Source organism: Agelaius tricolor, unplaced genomic scaffold, assembly GCF_023055355.1.
Source record: "Agelaius tricolor isolate 1412-34295 unplaced genomic scaffold, bAgeTri1.0.p SCAF_9, whole genome shotgun sequence".
Lineage (NCBI taxonomy): Eukaryota > Metazoa > Chordata > Aves > Passeriformes > Icteridae > Agelaius > Agelaius tricolor.
In genome coordinates this window covers 24,563,481-24,585,435 of record NW_027269269.1, presented here as the reverse complement: position 1 = coordinate 24,585,435, position 21,955 = coordinate 24,563,481, and the positions used below count along the sequence as shown (strand labels likewise).

Here is a 21,955-nt window from a genome sequence, read left to right as displayed (position 1 = left end):
ATTCTTGGATCAGGGTAATGCTTCTGCCAGTAGTGCAAGAGGAATTCAGGCTTCTGCTGAGCCATCTGTGGGGAAGCATCTCGCCGTTTCCTGACACCCACATGCTGGCTTTTATCCACAAGCACACAGAACCCTTCTGGGCTGACCGTGCAGCCTAGGGACTTCATGCCTCCAACACAGGATGGATGGATGGATGGATGGATGGATGGATGGATGGATGGATGGATGGATGGCTTCCTGCCATTAAGGGCAGCCTAGGATGCCAGGGCAGAATAAGAGCAGCCCTCAATACACTTGGTGAAGAGCAGCACTCCATGCCCTGCTCTTGCTGGGGGAGAGGTGCAGAAGGACACAGCCAGTGGCTCTGCACAGCCATGAGCACAGTAGTGGTGACCATGGCCATAGTCCTTCTGAGCACTGAACTCAACTGCTTGGAACGCGCCCTTGGCAAAGGGAGAAGCAGGTGAGCAAAGGCACTGGCCCTGGCCTGCTGCTTTGCCTGTGTTGGGTTTGCATCTGTGTCCCACTTTGCAAATGTCATTTGGGCTGTAAAATGTCACTTGATGTCTTTCTTTTCAAGGTGTTTTCAGAAATGCCTGCTCTAGAAAGAAACGTGGCCAAGACCTGCCAGCTATCCTGAGAAGGCAGACTTCTCCTGTTCTCCAAGAGCACTTGCCAGCCAAGGATATCAAAACATTTTGCCCTGCTTACTGCATCCCATGGCAGGAGCTTTGTTACCTGAAGCCAAATGTGATCAACAAGTCCCCACCATAGCCTGGGACTGTGCTACTTTGTGTGCCTCATGGTTTGCTGAGACCTGAAACCTCTCCAGGAGAAACTCCTGGAATATGGCAGTCACAACCCTCGGAAGGGTAAGGGAAGGATCGATGTGTGCTGTGCAGCCCAGTGCAAGGAGAAGTCCCCTACAGCAGGGCTGAGGTGTGAGAGCCCTGACTTCTGCCCTCTGTGCATCCAGCCCCAACTGGGAGCCTGAGGGAAGAGCTGCTTGTCACACCCCCCTTCAAGCAGCATGGTGACTTTATTATGGCCGAGAGACAGCACCTAAGGGAGGTAGGTAGGGGAAAACCAAAGCGGGCTGGTCTTCTGCTCCCATTTAACTGCTCCGAGGCAGAGGCCGCCAGACAAGGCATTGGCTGTGGCTGTTCATGTGGCCAGAGCAAGGAATGGCCCAGCGGCTGCCGCAGTGGGAAGTGGTTGCACCGACATCACCATCCTCCCACATCAGGGAAACTGAGGCAGGCAGTGGTGACGCGCGCATCAAGCAGCAAGTGCGGGACCAAATTCGAGAAGCACTGTGGCCGCTGTGACTGCCCTGCAGATAGCCAATCCGCACGGGTTGTAGCCATCGCAGGTGGCTCTTCCTTGAAGCAGCCGGAGCGGGAAATCACCCCAGCACCGGTCAGCGGCAAAGAGAGATCCTCGGCACGGGCAACAACATCCCGCCCCTCGCCTTCGGCGGGAAGAGCAGCGGCCGGCCGGGGCAGGGAACCCTCCCCCTTCGAGGGCGGCGGGGGCAGCGCTGCGGCCGTGCCCGGCCCCGCTCGCCTTTCCCGCTTTTCCCGGCCCCGCTCGCCGCCTCGCCGCTCCTTCCCCCCTCCCTGGCTCCGCGCTCGCCCCTTCCCCGCTTAAGGTGGCCCCGCGGGATGCGCGGCGCGCAGGAGCCGCTGCGGGCGGCCCTCGGCGCTCCCCCCACCCCCGGCACGGGGTGGCCTTAAATCGGCTCCGCGCCGCGCGTAGCCGCATCGCCGGCGCCGTCTGAAGGCGGGCGCCGCCATCCGCCGGCAGCGCCGACGGGCCGGTCCCGGTGCCGGTGCCGTTCGCAGGGCGCAGGGAGGACGCGCCTCCGCCCGCCGGCGGGCGATGCTCCCCCGACAGCCCCCGGCGCGGTGCCGCCCCGCGCCCGGCGCCCCGGCGTCTCCACCGTGACCGGCCCATCTCGCCAGGTAAGCGGGAGACCCCGCGCTCGGGCACCGGGGCTTTGCGGGTGGGAGCAGCGCCGGGGATACAGCGGTGACCTTGCGGTCCCCCGGCGCTTGGTGCTGGAGGGGTGCTCTGCCCCGCGACCGGCAGCTGTATCCCCGAACTTCATCCCTGCTCAGCGCCAGGACCGATTCCGCTCCTGACGGGGAGCCCCTGTCCCTGCATCCCCCCGCACCTTGGTCCGGACACCTTCCAGGGGAGCGACATCCCAGTCCCAGGCTGGAATTTTCCAGCTGTGGGGAGATGCCTTCATTCCTGGTGTGTATCCACCCGGGAATCTCGCCGCTGGGATCTCCGAGCAAGGGTACCCAACGCCTGTCCCGGGCACGCCGCTGCTCCCGGAGAGGTTTCATTGCGCCTCTTGGTGACAAATACCGGAGAAGCCAAACTACAGAAGGGCGACAAGGGGGTTTGTGTGCAGGCACTGGCAGCCTCGCTGGAACCGACCCCAGGTGAGCGTCCCAGTGAGGGACTCTGCAGACGTGGACTGGGAGAGGGCAAGAGTAGGAGGTTTGGGGAAGAGTTCTGCCCTGTTCTACCCCTGTCTCGCACACGGGTGTCTGCCGAGAGATGCAGTTGCTGGTTTTCTGGAGCAGCTTGGGGTGGATCTTGCTAGGCGAGTTGGAAAGTACGTTTTTCGGCCTCCCGCTCCAGCCACTGACCCTTCCAGCCTCGGGCCAGGGGAGGAGAGGGAGAGGCTCAGCAGCTAATGTGTGACAGAGAGAAACCCCTCAAGGTGCTGCAAATCTGGAGAGAAGTAGCCAGTTCCTCACTGACTCCTAAGGGAAAGCTGCCAAGGGGCAGTTTCTGTGCAGCTGGAGAGAAGGGGTGTTGGAATCAGCAGGGCAGCAGCAAGCAGCACCACAGCAGAGCAATAATGACAAGCTATAAATGCCCGTCCGATAACTTGAAGTCCACACAGCTCAGCAAGGGACTGGGGGAGAGTGAGCGATGCAGCCACTGCAGGTGCTTTCAGCTCATTTTTTGGACTCAGAGGAAGCTTCCTTGTGCAAAGCACATATGCAGAGAGTGTAGCAAAGTACAGCAGCTTCACACATGAGTCTGATCACCCACTTCTGCTTGGGCTTAAATCTCATCAGGTGCAAAAAGGGAAAAATGGATGGGGAGGTTCACACCTTGTACCTCTGGACAGCCAGCAGAAGTGCAAGGCAGTGACCTCAATAGCCTCAGACGGACTAGAAACAGAGGCAAGATACCACTTCCACTAGCTGGGAGATAGGTGCACAGAGACAGCAGGATAGGACCCTCAAAAAAGGGAGGCTATCAATATTCTAAAATGTGATTCCTCAGTAGGAGATTATGGGAACCTCTGTCTCAGGAAATAGAGAGGGTTACAGGGCACGAGGAAGCCACTGGCAGAGCTGTATGTGACAGCCTGTGTCACATCTGTTTGCAGCCATGCGTGCTGCCAATCCTGTTTTCTTCGTGCCCTGGAGCAGGATGTGGGGGCTCCATCACCTTTGTTTGGTGCCTGCTCCATGGTTTCCTGGAATCTCTCTGTGGACAGGCACACCAGGGAAACAGCACCAGTAGCTGAGCGCACGCTGTGCCTGCCCGGTGTGAGGCCAGGAGTTCCATGACTGTGATTCCTGCCTTCCCTCCCCCTGTCCCTCACAGGAGTGACTTTGGTGTTGCTTTCAGGGCACTTCAGTCTGCATTGAATTAAGGCTCTGCAGAGCAATTAAGGTACAGAGGTAGATGGGCAGCTAACTCATTGTATCTGGTGTTTCAGGAATCTGGTGAGATCAAATTAAAGCTCTTCTTTGACATTTTGAGTGCAGTAACAATAATAGTAGTAGTAATAATAATAATAATGATAATAATAGCAAAACCATCTAGGCAACCTTGCAATCCCAAAGCAATTCAATGAGCTGACACAGAGCACAGCTGAGATGCAGCCACCTTTACAACAAGAGGCCTCAGCCTGGCTTGCAAGACACTTGAACAGCCACGGGATAGAAAACAAAGCAGTTGGGCTGAGGACACTTGCTCCCTCCACAAGGGTTTTAATGAGGCAAGCTCCCGCACCTTTGGGCTTTGTTACAGTGTCATCTGGGAAGACTGTTGCCTAGGGAGCTGTACAGAGCTATACAGCAGCTAAATGTACGCCAGAGAAAACACTTCCACAATGTACAGCCCTTAAATTCATATTCTTTCCATGGTTTGGGAATATTTTGGTCCCTAGTGCCTGTGTTCTCTAATGACATCTTCCCTGCAGAGTGTCCAAGGTTGTACTGGACAGCTCAAGGCTGTGTTACCTGCGTACCCAGCATCCTTCTTCTTGCCTATGAAGCACTGGTAAAGGTGCTTTTTGGCAGGAAATTTTCCCTTGCTTTAGCAGCAGGCCAGGAGATGTCCTTAGTGTCTGAGACCAAAGTTGTCCCCAGTAGGCAGCTTGCTGGCAGGAGCCTGCATTGGATTGTCTCCAGCTGTACCCCTGGATGGCTTTCCTACCCTCTTCACCACGGCAGTCACCTGCCAATGACAGTGCTCTACAATCCCTGTGTTTCTCAGTGCCTTCATAACTCCAGCCTCGGCTGCCCCTCTCTCCCAGGGTGCTGGTGCACAGTCACCTCCTGCTTTCCTCCAATGCCTCAGGAGGCAAAGTTCCTGTTCCAAACATAAGAAGCCACCCCACAACTCCATCCACCTCCTGGAACTACTTCCAAGGCCTCTTATTCCTTGCCTTGAGCACTTTTGATGGTCTTTCCTGTTCACAATACTTGGGAGCAATAAAGACGTGTGTTGCAAGCCTTCATATGTATGCCTGCAAGGGATGAGATATTTGATAGGCTTCAAAGATGCCCTTTACTGAGCATGCAAAATTGCTCTGAGAAAGCTCTGCAATTATTCTCTGCAGGATGTACACAGGAAAGATGATATCTGTCCCCTTCCTCCTTGTATCTAATTGTTCCTAATAAAAGAAGAAGCCTAAAAAGGAGGTAATAAGCCAGACTGGAATCTGGGTCCCACACACCTCCAGGGCCCTGGAGGAGTCTAAAATCACTCTGCCCTTTTTGCTCCTGGCCTTTCTACCTAATAATAAGCATTAGGCTTTTCTGCACCACTTGCCATCCCAAGATCTCCAAGCACTGTGCATGTGTGATTAAGAGCACTGCCTGCCCACATACAGAGCTGTTTGTCAGGATGACTACCCCCTCTCTACAAGGGAGACACGGCAGCTCAGCGCGTCAGAGCTGAGACAGCCCCAGATCATCTGTCTCACAGGCCAGAGGCCCCTGCGTCTCTGGGAAGCACTTGCTGGGAAGCAGCTCAGCCTAACAGGACTGTGATTTCAAACCTACCAGTACCACAAAAGACTAATAAATACAGGGTATGGATGAGACCTGGGGCTGTCAGCATCCTCATCTCAGGTGCACACATGACTGCCTAAGCCCAGTTTTTGAAAGGGACACTGGTCAGATCCCCAGGCTGGGGTACCTTTCCAAACTGCATCTCAGCCTGTGGTCAGCACACTTAAGAAAACCTGGTCCCTTAATCTTTCATGCTGTTTTAGGCTGTGCAGGCTCATAATTAAGAGTTTGAAGTCTCTTCTAGCTTGCTGTCATGTGACATTAGTGCTCCCAAAGGCCTTTCCTTAAAACTCAAATTTATCTACTTTGCCAATGTTCCCAAGTGTTCAATCAGCTACCTTGCTGGCCTCCTCCACCACACAATGTGGGGGGCTGTCTGACATCTTTCTGCCTGAGATGAAAACATTGCACTCTGCAAATTCCTGGGATTTATAAAACGTGATCTAAGTTTCCTCATGAGACACAGCTTCCCAGGTCTGAGACACAGCAATGGGATCCACAGCTCCAGCAAAGGGACCTTCAGATTTTGTTTGCTGTTCATCCCTACTCTGATCAGGTAATCCCACTAATGCCTGGCACACACAGAGAGATTCCTTAAGATGGGGTTAGTTAGCTCAGGAAGACACATGAGGAGGGATATTGGGGTAAAAAACAAAGCAATCAACAACACAGAAGAGGGAGAACGAATGCTTCTCTACAGGGCTTTTCTCAGTAGAGGAACTGGACTGCATTCAGGAAAACATGAAAGGTAGCAATTTGATGATAAAAGTAAGCATTTTCCCATGCTGTGCATTGTGACATAAGGAACTCTGTGCTACAAGATGCTGCTGGTGCTGAGTGTAGGATTCAGGAAGAGTAGAAATTGTGATGGATAGATGGATAGTGGACAGGGCAGTCGACTTGAAAGATATTTAAATCTTCAGGGTTGAACCTCTCACATCCTCTAGCATAGGATTTTTTATACTTTCCAAACCCCCAACACTGATCAATGTAAGATGAAGGACAAAAGGACAGAGACGTGTTTAAGTGAAAATCACTGGGGCATATTTTAGTTTCCAGGCAGAAGCAAAAAAAAAGTGTTTTCCAGCCTGTGTGCTGACACTTAGCTCTTTTAGGCTTGGGTTTTGTCAGCTGGAGCAGGTTCAGGTTAACTTCTGCTGAGATTTGAGCTGGTCCAGTGGTGCTTACGCTGCCACTTCCCCTGCCCATGTTGTGGATTTTAGCAGACTGCCAGCGTCCTGGCAACTTTATGTGGTGCTGGTCTATGAATAATGCTGCATTGCAAAAGGAAATGGTTTTCTTTGGATGTTACCTCTTGTCAATGAGAGCAAGGGCACTTATTCCCAGTACAGCCAACCTCTAGCCAAGCAAAGTGCTGGGATTACTTGGAGCTGAACAGGGTTAGCAGTCGGGCAATCTCAGCTCTGGATAAAAGATTTTAGAGCAGCAGTGTTGTCTCATTCTGTAAGTTCACGGTGGGTCTGTGTGTGGGAGTACAGGGCACATGGGAACTGTGATTTGCTAAGCAAAGCAGGATTGCTCCTCGGCAATCCTTGTGTGGGAGAACTTGGAGGAAAAGCCAAGGGCCAGGCAGGCAGCAGTAACTTGCAGACCCTGAGGTGATGCTCCCCTGGGCGTTGCAGGGCAGCCTGGCTTCTAAAGACACTATCCTTAAGGGCAGGGTTTTAGCAAGGTCCTCTGCTCCCAACAAAAATCTCCCAGTGCCTCTTGATAGAAAGAGCACAGTTGATCCTTGCCTGGCAGGAGTAGAGGCTGCTGGCTCCTCTCCCCCTTCATGCCCCAGTTATTAAAGTAGGATAGTTAACATTCATCTTGCCCTGACCCTCCCTCATTCTGAAAGCTAAAAAAGGGTATTTCTCCTATGACTGGCAGATTTAATTTATTTTTATGGTTATGTCCATAGCTATGAGTTAGGCTTCATGAAAGCCCTGACTGTGACTGCAGCAATGGGACTGGTGTTCATTGGAGTGACATTGCACAAAGTGCCACTTCAGAGACCAGTGCTGGGTGAGCCTGGGTGGCAGCAAGGGATCTTGTCCTCTCTGCTGTGCTGGGGTGCCTTCCTCACTGGTCCAGTCATTGTGTTCATTGTGTCTCCCCTCCACTTTCTCCAGCACAAATGCCAGGGTGATCTTAACTTTCTCCCTGCTGGTACTTCATCCCCTGGATGCTTCTCTCTCGAGGCCCTTCCCCCAGCCCAGATCCACACAAAGGTGAAAAGGAAGGAGGAGACGATGACTTTCCTCTATCTGCCAGCTTCTCTCTCCACCTCTGACGTGAATGAGGCCCTTCATGGTTTTCTCTCGAGCAAACACAGATGCTTTTGTTTTATGGGCTTGTGGGACGGGATGGAATTAATAAATCAGAGCGCCAGTGCTGTGCCGCCACATTCCTGCAATTTTAAGGCAAGATCACACACAAAAAAAGGGCAGAAACAAAATAGGCAATCTCTTCAGAGAGCACTCAGATGATTTGACTGTGCCTCCTGCTTGCTGTCCCACTTGGTCTCCTGCTCCCTCACCCTTGTTCATTCCTCCTCCTCCTTTTGCATTCCCATTAACCTCATTTCTTCTGTTCCCTTTCCATTCCTCAGGAATCACTTTCAGTCACACCTTAGTTTCTCACCTACACCTATTTTTCTTCCCTTGTTTTCCTGTCATTTAGGTTTCCTTTACCCTTACCCCACACTGAGGTGTGACCACAGCTTGTCCATCCAGGTATGAAGTTCACTGTCCTGCATGTAAGCCCAAGATTCAGGAATGCCTCTGCTTTTTCACTGTGGACTGAAATGTCTGCTCTTACACCTGCTTCCTCCACCCCTCTTCTGTTTTTCCTCCTAAGAATGTTGCTGCCTGAGAGATTCAGTGAATGACTCTGGAAATAAAACACAAAGTATTACTGTTCTCCTCTCAGAAGTGGTATTTAACAGAGCTCCTTTGAGCAAAATTAGAGGCTGCCCCAGAACTGGCAGACCCTTTCCTTCCTTGAAGGATAACCAGAAATGCTTTGCCTAAAATGAATTCTTTTGAGCCAAATGACAAGTTTTAACATCTGTGCTTGGCTACCACCAGGTGGTAAGGAGCTAGGAAAAGATCTTTTTTCTCCCCTGTAATTAGCTAACTGTATGTGGGGCTTCAGGAGGACAAAGTGAACCATGTGGTTAGTACAAACTACCAGCAAGGGGCTGAGACAGTTTTATTCACTGCTCTGGTTGTTTTTTCTCTAATGAGCTTAGGCACTTGAAAGTCATTTCCCCAGAGTGTTCATACATTGTTGTGCTTATCTCACCTGTGGGGGAACTGAGGCACTGAAGCAGGTGAAATGATTTGCCCAGATCCACATACTGACGCATAGTTGAAGACAGAAAAAGAACCAAGAAATCTTGTTTCACAGTTGACTGCTTTATCCTCTGGCCTCACAGGAGGCCAGCAAAGACCTTTATCTTGTTTAGATGAGTGGATAGTCATTCCAAGAGGGCGCTGGGGCAAGGATATCTTTCTGTACTAATACGTGTCTTAATGAGTCCTGTTGCTAAGCGGCTTCTATGATAGATCATGCATCTTCTTCACTAAGCATTGAAATAATTTTTTAATCATTAAAGCTAATACAGAATCCTCAGAAACATCCAAATCTCACAGCAGGGGCTGAAATTAGCAAGCAAACAGAAACCAAATCCTGATTATCCCTGTGCACCTCTACAAAGCCCACAAGCAGTGTGTGCTGAAGTCAAACATGAGCCCGGCTGAGCTGTAGCTCAGGGCTGGGCTGGGCAGTCAGAGGCAAGCTGGCAAATCCTGCTGCTCCACGGTCCACAGCAAGCTTTTTCCTCCCTCAGACATGTGTGCCAGCTCCTCATCTCTATGGAGCTATAGAAAAGGAGGTAGGAGTGTTAATCATTGACCCCAGATAGCTGAGGCATCCCCTGGCAGATCTTTAGGAAGGAGAAATTATTTGCATTTTGTCAAGTGTTATTAAGTGGCAGATCTCAGCCTGGCCAACATTATTCCCCCAGCCTATTTTTGTTTTATTTTTGCCCTTGGAACCACCTCTACCAACCTCTTACATTTTCTGTTTTGTGAACAATTAGTTATTTCAGGTGTTCTCTACAGTTAAGTCCCCTGCTCTGCCTAAACTCATATGTCTGCTCTCCAGCATGGGATACCAGCACCTTTTGAAGTGCAGCTGCCCACAGGCTTCTCCATAACTCCTCCAGTAATCCCAGTGTGTTTCCCATTCTGGTTAGCAACTCTCATACTGTTTTGTATTTTCCTCAAACCTACAGTGCTCAGCAGCATGTCATCCAATTATAACAGGAGGTTTTTTTCCAGCCAAAGTGAGGTTTCTAACTTCTGTGTTAGAATAGGACTCTTGGAGCATTAAGGAAAACACAATAAATCTCTGATTACTCGATATGCATCAGCAGCTTCATTACAAGGGAACAGGACCATTACAAAGTCACAGGACACCAATAAGCATTTTGCTAAGATCATCACTGCTGACCTCTGTGTGGACTTTTAGGGGTGAATATAGTTCACCCCAAAGGATTCTTTGGGAAAGGATTATTTAAAATTGCTCTTACGACCTCTAAAAGCCTCTCTTGTCACCCTCTTGAGAATAAATCCAAGCCTGTTCCTGTATCATGACCAGTCTCCCCACTTGTACTTATACTCCCCACACTCCTAGTCATGTCAGTGTGCTAGACAAACTCTGTACACTTCTTCCCACCTAGCAGCCTCTTGTGGAGGTGCTGCAGAGGATGTTTGTGGCTCTTTTGTCAACACCAGCTCATGTTCAGTGGTAGATCAGCTGCCATCTCAGCAAGTTTTATTCACAGTCCATCAAGCCATGCCAAGCCAAGGACACTTGGATTGTAACTCTCTTGAAGTCAAACCAAGTCCTGGAACTGTTAAACACTGGTGCAAAATAGTCACTAGGCAAGATTTCTGCTCTTGTGTACTCCCTTTTGCACTGCACTTACCAGACTGATAAAATCTGATACCAAGTCATTCTTTCCTAACCCAAACATGGGTCCTAACCTGAGCACCAGAACAAACACAAATGGCCTAGAAATTAGTTACAGCAGCAGAAGCAAAAATCCAGTTTCTTCCTTCTTCCTTCCCAAGCAGTTTTTGGATGTTTCCTCTACCTAGAAGCTATTGCTGGCCCTTCGGGGGTATTTTCTGTGGAGCTGGTAGCGGATGGAGGTAGTTCACATGTGCATGTGTGAAGCTAGAAATACCTAACCTGGCCTGTTGACCTCCACAAACATCCTCAAAACCAGAGAGAACTTTCCTTCCCTGAGCACAAGGAGGGAGCCAGATTCATCCCCAGAATCAGGAAAGATTCATATCCACCTCTCAGATGTACAGCAGCAGCGCATTTCTGCTTTTAACAAGAAACCACTCTTTGTCTGCCCTGATCCTCCAGGCCAACTTGGTCTGCCTTGGAAGCTCCAAGGGCTCTCAAACTGCAGAGAAGGGTTCAAAAAAAGCCTAGTTCGTCTTCCCTCTCCAGCCAGAAGTATCTATTCATCAGTTATTCGCTCCAAGGCCAACTGGCAGCCCATGAATGTGGAAGGTAGGCAGGACAGCACTGCCCAGCACACCCTGCAGAGGGCAGAGGTGTAAGAGCTGGGGGGACACATCTCCCAGGGTTATCGTGGTTCTATTTGTGCAAAGATGATACTCCAATCTCAGGAAACAGATCCAGCCTGGGGGAGTATCAAACCCCTTTTGCACCCAGGCCTAGGGCAGCCTGAAGCACACAATTTCACAGATAGGCCCATGAGTACAATACTGCACAGGCTGACCTCCTTCCCAAGGGAAGCTTTATAAACACTACATGCAAAGACACTTTCAGACCAGGCTGCTTTCATGTGCAATTAAGGAGCATGGCAGAGAGCAATCCCTATACAAGCAAGCCCTATGGCAAGCTCCATGCACTCTAAGAGAGAGAGCAATTTGTTTCTCATGCTGTGAGCTCGTCTGCCCTCAATTCCCTCACGGCCTTCCCTGCCTTCCCAACAGACTCTTCCATTTTAACTGTGCAAGACATGGAAAAACAGAAACCAAAACGCACATCCTTTTTTTCTGGTAGTCTTGAATTGTTGTTAGAAAGGGGCATGTGACTTTTGCTACTCCTTAGCTCCATCTGTTCACCCAAATGCATCCACTGCTAACTTTTTCTACAAAATAAAACTTACTCTGATCATGATGCAGGGATATAGGCTTGCAGCTGCTGCCAGTGCCCAAGTTAGATATTGCTCCCCTGGCATTCCCAGGTGGTGGGAATTGCATATGGGTTTGATCTCAACCACCTTGGTGCATTCTTTGAACGTGGCCTGCCTGTAGTCCAGAGTCAACAGCTTCCCTGTTAGGACAGGGAAGGACAGCAGGATTGTCCTAGCAGGACACTGACTATCAGCTTCCTGTCCCTTTTTTCTTTTGCTCTCTTCTTCCCTTTTTATTTCACAAGCAGAAGGCAGAAAAATAAACACTGTGTGCTGACTCTAATTTTCATTCTAGTGCTTCTTTTAATGAAGCCCAAGCTATACAGATCAGCTGTGGCATTTAAGGTACAAATCAAGCAGTGGACCATAACATATATCAATTGCAAAAGACAATTCTTTAGGTGCCAATTTATCCATTCTGAGTTTGTTTCTAAAAGTGTCCACATGACACTTGGATGCTGCACAGCAAGTGGCAAATATAATGAGTGCTGATGATTTATTTGGAGGAAGAAATCAGAATTAGCATTTTGGACCATCTCAGCCAGTTACAAAGTGAGCGTATTTCACACAGCTCAGAGAGCTGCAACAGCAAAAATGTCCATCAAAGACACCAGAGTGGTGTTTCTCCTCTCTGTGATCTCACACAACTAACACCTGCATGATGTGGCATCAGTGCTGTCCAGTGTCCTCTCTGTCTTAGTCCATATGGAGCAGCCACCCACAAGAACATTCCACACAAAGTTGCTGTTTGCACGATGCTTTTATTGATCACATCATTCCGTCAGCATTCCCAAATAAAAACTCAGGGGGACTCTTGCCTTTACACTGCATTCATTCTCTGCCCACAGTTCTCTCCATATAATAACAGATCAGGGCTCTGATTCTTCAGGGGGCCAACACACACATGTAACCATTAAAATGCCAGTATTTTCACAGATTTTGGGAAGAGAGTAGACATATTTAGCTATACTGGTGTTTTAAATGACAAAACTGCTGCCCCACTCATTTGCACTGTGATTTCAGCCAGAGAAGTTTCTCCTTTGCTTTCTTTTGCCCTCCCTAGGAGTAATGGGGAAGTCCAGCAGGGAAGAGCATTTCAACATTGCCTTTGAAAGCAGGAGGAAAACAAGCTGTCTAAATCAATCAAGAGTGTGCATTAGTGATAGCTTGTTCCTCTGGAGGTCTGCATTTGATGTCATATTGACACACAGCTGAGATCAAAGCCTGTCTCTGTATCCTGGCTGCTATCAGAGGAACAGCATTGGCCTTTGGGCCCCATATCTTTACAAGGAGCTTGTGATCAATGTGATTTTTTTCCCCCATAACAAGCACCTGTGAAATGTAGTTATCATCAAATAATGCCTAATGCCTTTTTCTCTGAAAAAGTAATTCCTCTTCATCTTTGAAAATGTTCTGGAAGGCAATACTATGGGTTTTTCCTTTCTGCTTTTGTAAAAAAGCTGTAAAATGACAGCTCCCACTCCTGCTGAACAGGCATCAGCTGTTAACTCAGTAGGGAAAGCTCTGAATGAGATATACAGAAACTTTGGAACAATCCACTATTGTTTTTGCTTCCTTAGAATTATTTTGCCTCCTTGGAAAAAAAAAAGCTTCTTTTTTTTTTTTTTTGGCTAATGCAGATATTGGGCTGATTCATGCTGATACGTTTGGAATTATTATTCTGTAATAGTCATCAGCATCTATAAAGGACCTCAGTTCTGCCAGAGCTCAGCAGCAGGGAAGAGGAGCTGACGTCTGAATAAGCCCCTGAGTTCCCTTTCAAGACAGGATAACTCCAAGCTTAGAGGGCTTTCAGGAGAGAGCAAGCTTTCTCAGGAGATATCTGGTACCCCCTGCTTCTCTTTGGGCTTGAGCTGCTAATCTTTCTCTGGGTATTTCTGGCACCCCTGGATTATGGCTCTGCAGTGCAGGGAAATTGTGCTGGGGCAGAGGGCTGTGTCCCTCTGAGTCACAGGCCACCCTGGCCTATGCTCAGGGAGCAGAATGTGGTGACAGGTTGTATGGATCAATCGTGAAGGACATTTGGGTCTGGGCTGATTAAAAATAGCCTGACTTAGACCTCCTTTTTCAGGCTCTGGAAGGCTCCCTGCAAGGACAGGCTTTGCAGCCAAGTTCAAGGTCTAGTCTGTATTCAAACTGGGTTATCTCCATTCCTGCTGATAGCCCAGATAGGGCCTGGATACCCTTGATCTATCTGGGGATAGCAGGCTGAGCCATGTGCTGTCTCTAAAGTATTGGCTCCTGTGGGACCTAGCCCGCAGATTTAATTAGCTCCATCAAATTTCTTTTTTGTTTTCTGTTGTTTGTGGGTTTGGTTTGGGGTTTTTTTTGGCTTGGAAGTAATCCCTTTATAAAGCACCACCCTCCTTCAGTCCATGCTCCCACACACAAGCCACATGTCTAGGACAAGGATGCTCTTCAGAAAGGTGCACTGTCAAGCTATTTACAAACCAAGCTTTGAGGAATGCTCAGCTTGGCTTCATGTGGGCAGTGGAGGGAAGGGGGTTGTGCATGGTGTATTCCTGAGGGACAAGCCTGGTTTCTGGGCTGAAGTAACTGTGCTCCCATATGGTGAAGGGATCAGAGCTGGCAGGGGAGGATGAAGCCTTTCTTTGCTTCTGAGGAAAAGGTGCAGGGGCTTGGGAAGGGGCAGCTGTTTCACTGAGAGTGACTCACTTCCTGGGGAAGTTGTCCCCACAGGAGCCTGCGCACCAAGGGACAGAGTGTTGATGGGGCTGAGCCTTGAAACTACACAGCTGCTGGTAGTTCTGCTCTTCCTGCTGTGGGGAAGAGCCTGGCCATCCTTCCCTGTATTGTTTTATTATTTGTAGTTCCCTGGGTTTTGTCTCTCATGGGGACTCAGTTAATTTTCCTTTGCCCTCTCTCCCCATGAGCAGTAGGGGAGTGCTCACCTCGTTCAGATTGCAGGTGTCACTTGCCTGCAGCCCTTCGCCAGGTCTGCAGCAGAGGGATGATTAAAACCCCCAGCAGAAGAGCACTCTTGCACTTTGGGACAGAACTGCAGTCTTCTACTATTACCTGGGCTACTGGGAGGTCAAGATCCCAGTTGTGGGATCAGAGCCTTTCTCTTCCCTGTTCCATCCACCTCTCCTATGAAGACAGGCTGAAAGAGTTGGGGCTGTTCAGCCTGGAGAAGGCTCTGGGGAGACCTCAGAGCACCTTCAAATACCTGAAAGGGGCTACAATAGAGCTGGAGAGGGACTCCTTACAAAGACATATAGGGAAAGGATAAAGGAGAATGGGCTCAAACTGAAAGAGGGTAGGCTTAGGTGAAATATTAGGAAGGTGTTCTTCATTTTGAGGGTGGAAAGGCACTGGGCCAGGTTGCCCAGAGTTGTTGTGGATAGCCCATCCCTGGAAGTGTTCAAGGCCAGGTTGGATGGGGCTTTGAGAAACCTGGTCTAGTGGAAGGTGTCTCCGCCCAGCGGAGGGGTTGGAACTAGATGATCTTTAAGGTCCCTTCCAATCCAAAACATTCCATGATTGTATGATTAACATTTCACTTCCAAGAAAAAACACTTCTTTTTTTTTTGCCCCCCTTTGTTTTTCAGCCACTGAGGTCCAGCAGAGTTTAGGGGAGAAATTGCTACTTTCTGAGCAGAAAACAAAACTGCCTTTTCCCTTCTCTTTCCCACTCCCTCAAGAAATACAGCTGGATGCGAACCCTCAGGCACTGTCCTTTAGATCTAGCCTACCCTTTCTGTCCTACAAGGATGCCATTCCTGAAGACCTGTCCGAGGGTTGGAGGAGTCTCTCTACTGAGAAATGCCCTGTTTTGGCTGTGTTTGCACAGTAATTACCTGTGCTTATCCCAGAGCAATAACCCGTTCCACCCACTTTTGTGGTTCCTTGAATCCATCCTCCCACTTTATCGTGCACATCTCAAACAGGGAGGCAGCTGCCTGGTGAGGGGAAGCGCTGCAGCATCTCGGCCTGTCTCAATTTTTAGCACTATTGTAGTTTCAACTGAAGGCTCTGATGGGCCCAAGGGAATGGAGGGAGAGGGGACAGTGTCTTCCTGTGCATTTCAGCAAGGCAGGGACTGAGCCAGTGCTGCTCACCACAAATACCGGCGCTGCCATGAATTATGCATTCCTTGTTTAAAGAGAGGTCGCTCTCATCAATAATTGAAAGCTCCCTGCTCTGCCTTCAGCATCACATCTCCCACACCAGGAGTTAGGGAACTCATGAAATCTGCATGGACTTGATCAAGGTGGCTAGGGGCTGGTGGAGAGAGGCAGCAAAACGCAGGAAAACAAACCAAAAACCCTGCTGATGGCTTTGGTGTGTGAAATTAAGAGTCATCTGCAGCTACCTGCAGGTCTGCTCCAGCCCTGCTCCTCACAGCCCTGTCTCCTCCCCTCTCCACCTGTCTCCTCCCAGGGTACACATAGAACAGTAGGCTTGCAAACACGGCTCAAACCAAGATTAGGGAGCGGTTCTTGAAACTTTTGGCTCCGTTACCTGAGAGTAGTTTGCTTTGGGCGCTCGCCTAGAAAATCGTTACGCTGGCTGGCAGGATGTTCCCAAGGGACAGTTTGAACTGTGAAATTTGTCCCTCTGGGAAGATAAGGATCTTTAGAGTTTGTGTCTCTGACTAGAGCCATACAGTCCTGGGGCTGTGGTTGGTCCAGCATTCAGAGTCTTGTAAGCCTGGCTCAGACAGGCCGGCCGCCCTGAACCAGAGGCTGGAAAATCGCCTCTCCTGCAGAGCAAACTTTTTGAAAAGTGTGGTTCTCATTCTGGATCAGGAAGGCAGAGGGCAGAACCAGAACCTCAGAGAGCTACCAAAGCCCATGTGATCCTAACCATTTCTGAGTTATCAAAAAGGATGTAAATTGAGCACCTTCCCAACAGGACTGTAGGAAAGTCAGAGGCACTGGAATATGTCAGCCTTATAATCCCCAGTCAGCTGCGTCTCTCCCTAACTTTCACCTTTCTCCCATTCACCCAGCATGTCCTTTCAAATACTCTGCAGCTCAGGAGAATGTCACTTCCCGGGTCATTTTGCAGCCTGGAATCCTTATCCCTCTCTCAATATCTGGGTTGTCCTGCCTGTAACAAATTGTACCCTGCTGGTAATTAGTCAATAACAGATGAAGGGATTGGTCACATGTGATGGCCTGCGCCTCAGCCAGATCTTGTTTCTCTTCAGCATCATTCCAGGGAATCCAGCTCTTCCCTCTGTGTGCTTCTCTCATTGTCTTCTCCTGAATCCTTTCAGAATAATGCCCCCTGTCTTAGAACAGGAGCTTAAATGGAGACTGAATGGTGTTGCATCCCAGGAGCTGAGAAGTCTGACAAAGCAGTGTGAAGCCAAAGTAGTATGAGAAACATTTTGTCCCTATCATACTCAGCTTTGTGCTGTGTGTGTTTGTTTATTTTTTAATGGAGAACAGAAGATTGATGGATGAAATTAAGAAGAGGGATGTGTAATTGGAAAACAGCTCAAGAAGGCTACAGGCAGCATATTGAAGGCATCCATCAAACATTCAGCTAATGTTGTTAAGGGTGTGTAACACAAACAAGGGCTGCAGGAGACACTAGGGAAAAAAAGAAAAGGAAAGAGAACGGGGAATAGGCAGGACAGGAGAAATAGCAAGGGAGGAGAAGAGCCAGCAAGAGAGTACAATCAATAATATTTGTATTGCAATCACATCCAAAGGCTCCCGTTGGGATCAGTGCTGGTCTGTACAAGCACATTAAGAGATGGTCCCTGCCCTCTACAGCTTAAACCCAGGAATTACCAGATGAATGCAAGAGATGGGTTTAGATGATCACAAAAATTTCTTCTGATCTTGAATCTCATTTAACAGGATCTACTCTGAGAGGGGTTAAAGGCAGAAGGAAGGTAGCTGGTTGTGCCAAGAATACACACTGCAATGTTTGCCAGCAGGCATGCAATTAATCCGAGCCACTTAGGAGACTTTGGTTTTAATTATAAAAAGTAGGTAAAAATATGTGCAGTAAGCCCCACTGGGGCCATCAGTAGGCTTCCCAGAGGCATTGATATGTGACTGGATTTTGATGCTGTGTTTTCAAAAGGATGGACTGATGCTTTAATGGACCACTTTGTGGGAAATATTCCATGAGGGCTGGACATTAAGAGAATGCAAAGGGCCTTTGTGTGGGTAAGGACAGAAGACAAAGGCTAAAATTATTAGTAAGCCAGGGGATTTCTGTAGTCCTGGAAACAGAGAAGAAAAGAGACCCTGAAGGACTGAGAAAAGGCAGGTGAAAGATATAAAGCAACAGAGAAGAGTACACATGATGGATTCAGGGGGAGACAGTGGAGGAGACAAGGTAACATTTTAAAGAGAAAATAAAGTATTCCAATAGAGATTTTTTTTAAATGGAGTTGAAGTCAGCTCCTCTGTGAGGTTCACAAGTTACCTGGGGCTTTATGCAGGGTTTAACTTGTTCAGCCTTGCTTGCTTTGGAAAAGCAATAGAGAGAAGGTGCATGCAGAAATAAATGAGCACAGAGCACCAGGGGAGTTGCACACACAGGCAGCATCTCCATTTGTTTGCTGTGTTTGGGAAGCATGAACAGGGCTGGCTGGAAGAGGGAGGAGGAAAAAGAACTAGAAAAGGAATTCGTTAAAAATTCTTCCAACTCTGATCCACTCTCCTCTGTGCTCTATTGGTAACATGGCTGCCACGACTGCCTCATCCTCTCTTTCCCTCCAGAAGCAACCTGAGTTTGCAGCAGTAGCAGGTCTGCTGCATAGAAACTGTGTCTGTATAATTAAGGCCTTTAATAAAAGGGAAGAGGCAGTGGCTGCCTGAGTCTGGTGCAGGGATATTTGTAATTGCAAGCATACCAGAGGAAGCAAGGAGCTGTGATGACCCTGAGCAAGGGCTCAGGTGGGCCTAGGTATCTGCAGTTGTTAATAGCAATCCTCAGATTTCTTTTGTGGCTCTGTCTGTTCTCACAGCCATGAGTGATGGGAGGCTTTACTCTGCGCTGCTACGCTGGTAAGAGAAAAGATTTCCTGTGGGGAAAGCAGTCCCTGGTGTGAGTAACCTCATCCTGCCCTGTGTCTGGCCTGGATCTGTAGCTTACCAAATACCTCTACTAAAGCTTGAGGGACACCCTTGTACCTGCCCCAGAGCCAGTGATCAAAAAGCAATGCACTTAAGCAGAGCCAGCATGTTTGCTGCACAAGGCTCCTGCTCACATCACCAAAACACTCCAGTGTGCCCCTGGCCATGCAGCTTCCTTGGTCCACTTCTTCATCAGCTATTTGTAGCTTGAAAGTAGTGAAATGGACACCATGGTGTTTCCTGAGTGAGAAGGTAAGAAATATTAGACATTAACACCATTAATGGTTGGCTTGGGGAGCAGTCAGTGGGAATATGTTTCCCGAAGGGACTGCTCCATCATTGGTACCATTGGTGTCTAGCAAGGAACAAGCTTGTGTTGCAGTAATTTCCATAACAGGGCTTATGAACATCCACTTGCCCACCAGAGGAGTTGCTTATGAACATCCACTTGCCCACCAGAGGAGTTGCTGAGACATGCTAGTCTTCTGTCAGATGTGGCTGAAACAGGATTGACAGTTATTGGTGGTAGAGCACTGATGAGCCCTGCAATTGCATGTTCCTTGGTTTTTTCAGGACACCAAGGTAAAATGTCAGAGAAACAATTAAAGACAGATTCTAAGAGGCCCCAGAGGATGAATTTAGATTAGCATCTCCTAATATCTTCCAGTACCCTGTGGCTGCTGTCACTGCAGAGCCCTTTTAGACTAGTTGTCATATTTCTTCTCCCACAACTCTCTAAGGCTGAAGCAAGACAATCCTTCCACTCTGGACAGATGAGGAGCTGCTGGACCCAAATCCTGGGCAAAGAGTTGCTTTTGAACAAAATGTGCCTGTGTCCCTTTGAGGACCTTGGTTTTAGCTGACTGGCCTTCGGTACTTAAAAATCCCTGGCAGAGCTGGAATTGAGAGCCAACCAATTTGAATCTCCTTTCAATTTTTTGTATCAGCATGATGCCATCACTCTCTTCCCTCAAAATGCCATCAGCCTAGGAGTACAGGAGAAACTGGTAGGGCCTGGTGGCCCTACCAAAGTCTGTGATTTCAATGAAATGCTGCAATGGCCAAACACTGCAAACCGGAAGTAGAAAGGGATGTGGGATAATTAAACGTTCAGCAGGCATCACCAGCACTGTGGAATGACCAAGGCAGGGATTTCATGGAATGCTTGGTAGATGATAGCATGCGTGCCCAATTGCCTCAATGCATCTGCCTAAGGAGGATGAGTTAACACTGCAGAAGTGTTAAGAGGTGCTGGCTATCTAGAGGATGCCTGACATCTGTTTTGTCCACTTGCATATTCAGGCACACAAATCTTGCACACAGCTCTAAAAAGTTGTATGAAAGAAGCAAATTAAATGGCCACAACAAAGCTCAGGAATGAACACAAGTCTCAAACAGGAGGCAAGTAGAAGTCCTCTCTGACTTCAGAATCAGCAACATGAACAACCCTAACTCAAGGACAGTGGTTTCATCATGGGATTGTGGGAGGTTCTTTAGAGCAACAGGAATAGCTAAAACCTTCTATTGGTACCAGAGTTGGCCAAGTAGGATAATGGTTTGGACCTCAAGTGTTAATAGAGCTCCTTGTAAACTTAGACAACACTTTGCTGGATCAGGGCCAAACATTTGTCATGCCTCCCTGCATTTTTGGCAGCTTATATATTGGAGGCCTTACTCTTTTTTCTTTTCTGAAAGGTAGAGAGATGCCTGGGCATTGGAAGCTCCCTGCAGCATGCTGAGGAGACGTAACCTTCTTACCACGCTCCTGATTGCCTTGCCATGGGCTCTTCTCCTAACCTTGTGGCACCAGTACCCAACCACCCACTACCTCAGCCTGCTGAGAAGTAAGTGCAAAAGTTCTGCTGTCAGTGTGCTGGTGGCTGTGATGACTTCTGTTGCAAACCCTCAGCAAGGATGCTCTCTCACGGGAAGGGTTAAACAAAGACAGACTTGCCTGAAGGCCCCCTCTGGGTTTGCTGACAGCAGAAACATAAACTGTTCTTAAGAGTGTGTTAAACATGCACCTTAGGCTGGCTTTGGAGAGAGGATGCAGCACTAACTCCAGATAGATGTGTGCCTCCCTGAACATGAGGCAGCCTGTTGGTTATTAGTCCTCTGACATGTTTTTGGGTTTTTTTCCTCTTTCTTCCTTTGTTTTGTCCCAGAAGAGACAGATGAGAACGTGACCTCTAAAGCTCTCCTTAATGGTACATCTGCACTGAGAGAAGAAGTCTTCCCATCATGCACTCGGCAGCAGCAAAGCACAGGAGCAACGCCTAAAATCATCCAGAATTATGTGTACTCCAGGCCTCCCCCATGGTCAGACACCCTGCCAACCATCTTTGTTATCACCCCGACCTACACCCGGCCCGTGCAGAAAGCTGAGCTGACCCGTCTGGCCAACACCTTCCTCCACGTACAGAACCTGCACTGGGTGGTGGTGGAGGACTCTCCGCGGAGGACCAACCTTGTATCCAACCTGCTGGAGAAGGCTGGGCTCAACTTCACCCACCTCAACGTGGAGACACCCAAGAGCCTGAAGTTGGGTCTGTCCTGGATCCCATCCCACACCCCAAGGGGGACACTACAGAGGAACCTGGGGCTGCACTGGCTGAGGGACACCTTCAGCAACACCGCACCACCAGAAGGCGTAGTCTATTTTGCTGATGATGATAACACCTATAGCCTGGAGCTCTTTGAGGAGGTAAGAGACATAAAATTACATGGGACAGAAAAGCAGGATAGAGCTGCAAAGCCTCTTAAGCCCAGTTGCACTTGCAAAGACCTCGCCACTCTGCCATGCAGTGGCAGCTGGGTATAGGGCAGATGCAAGCTGAAAGGGCAAAGAACATATTTGCCATGCTATAGGCTGTGGATGTGAACAGCCACTCACTCATCATTGCACCAGCTGGAGTTCCTCTTGCCAGGGACCACGGGATGTGTGCCTCAGAATTTCTACCTCTCCTCAGGGAGAGCTGACCTAATTTAAATAAGTACCAAAGACAAACTTCTGGCAAGGTGTAAATCTGCACTGTTGTAGGGGTGTAATAGTTAGGGGATGATAAAAGAGTTGTCTGACTTTCTATCCACCTTTACTCTTTGGCTGCCCTTCAGTTCTCCAAGTTCCAGCCACCACAAGAGAGCTGTGCCTCTGGGATCACTGGAGCTTGCCCAGACTTCTGCTGGAGACCTGGCTTTTGTGAGATGCCAAGCCTATTGTGAATTTGCAAAAATCCAGTAAACTCTCTTGTCACCGATTTAAGCCAAACAGTACTAGGCCA

At 48.9% G+C, this 21,955-nt stretch overlaps 1 protein-coding gene across 3 annotated transcripts in view; it reads left to right on the top strand.

Moving 5' to 3' along the window:
- The first annotated feature begins 1,300 nt into the window (after positions 1 to 1,300).
- LOC139592914 (galactosylgalactosylxylosylprotein 3-beta-glucuronosyltransferase 1-like) overlaps positions 1,301 to 21,955 on the top strand; it is a 28,554-nt gene continuing 7,899 nt past the window's right edge. The window contains exons 1-3 of one of the 3 annotated variants that reach the window (XM_071433313.1): positions 1,301 to 1,964; positions 20,370 to 20,518; positions 20,843 to 21,378. In XM_071433313.1, the coding sequence (XP_071289414.1) occupies positions 20,407 to 20,518; positions 20,843 to 21,378 (648 nt within the window). In that variant the 5' untranslated portion in view covers positions 1,301 to 1,964; positions 20,370 to 20,406. Of the gene's footprint in view, positions 1,965 to 20,369; positions 20,519 to 20,839; positions 21,379 to 21,955 lie in introns of all 3 variants that reach the window. The other 2 variants (XM_071433312.1, XM_071433311.1) reach the window with 2 other exon arrangements.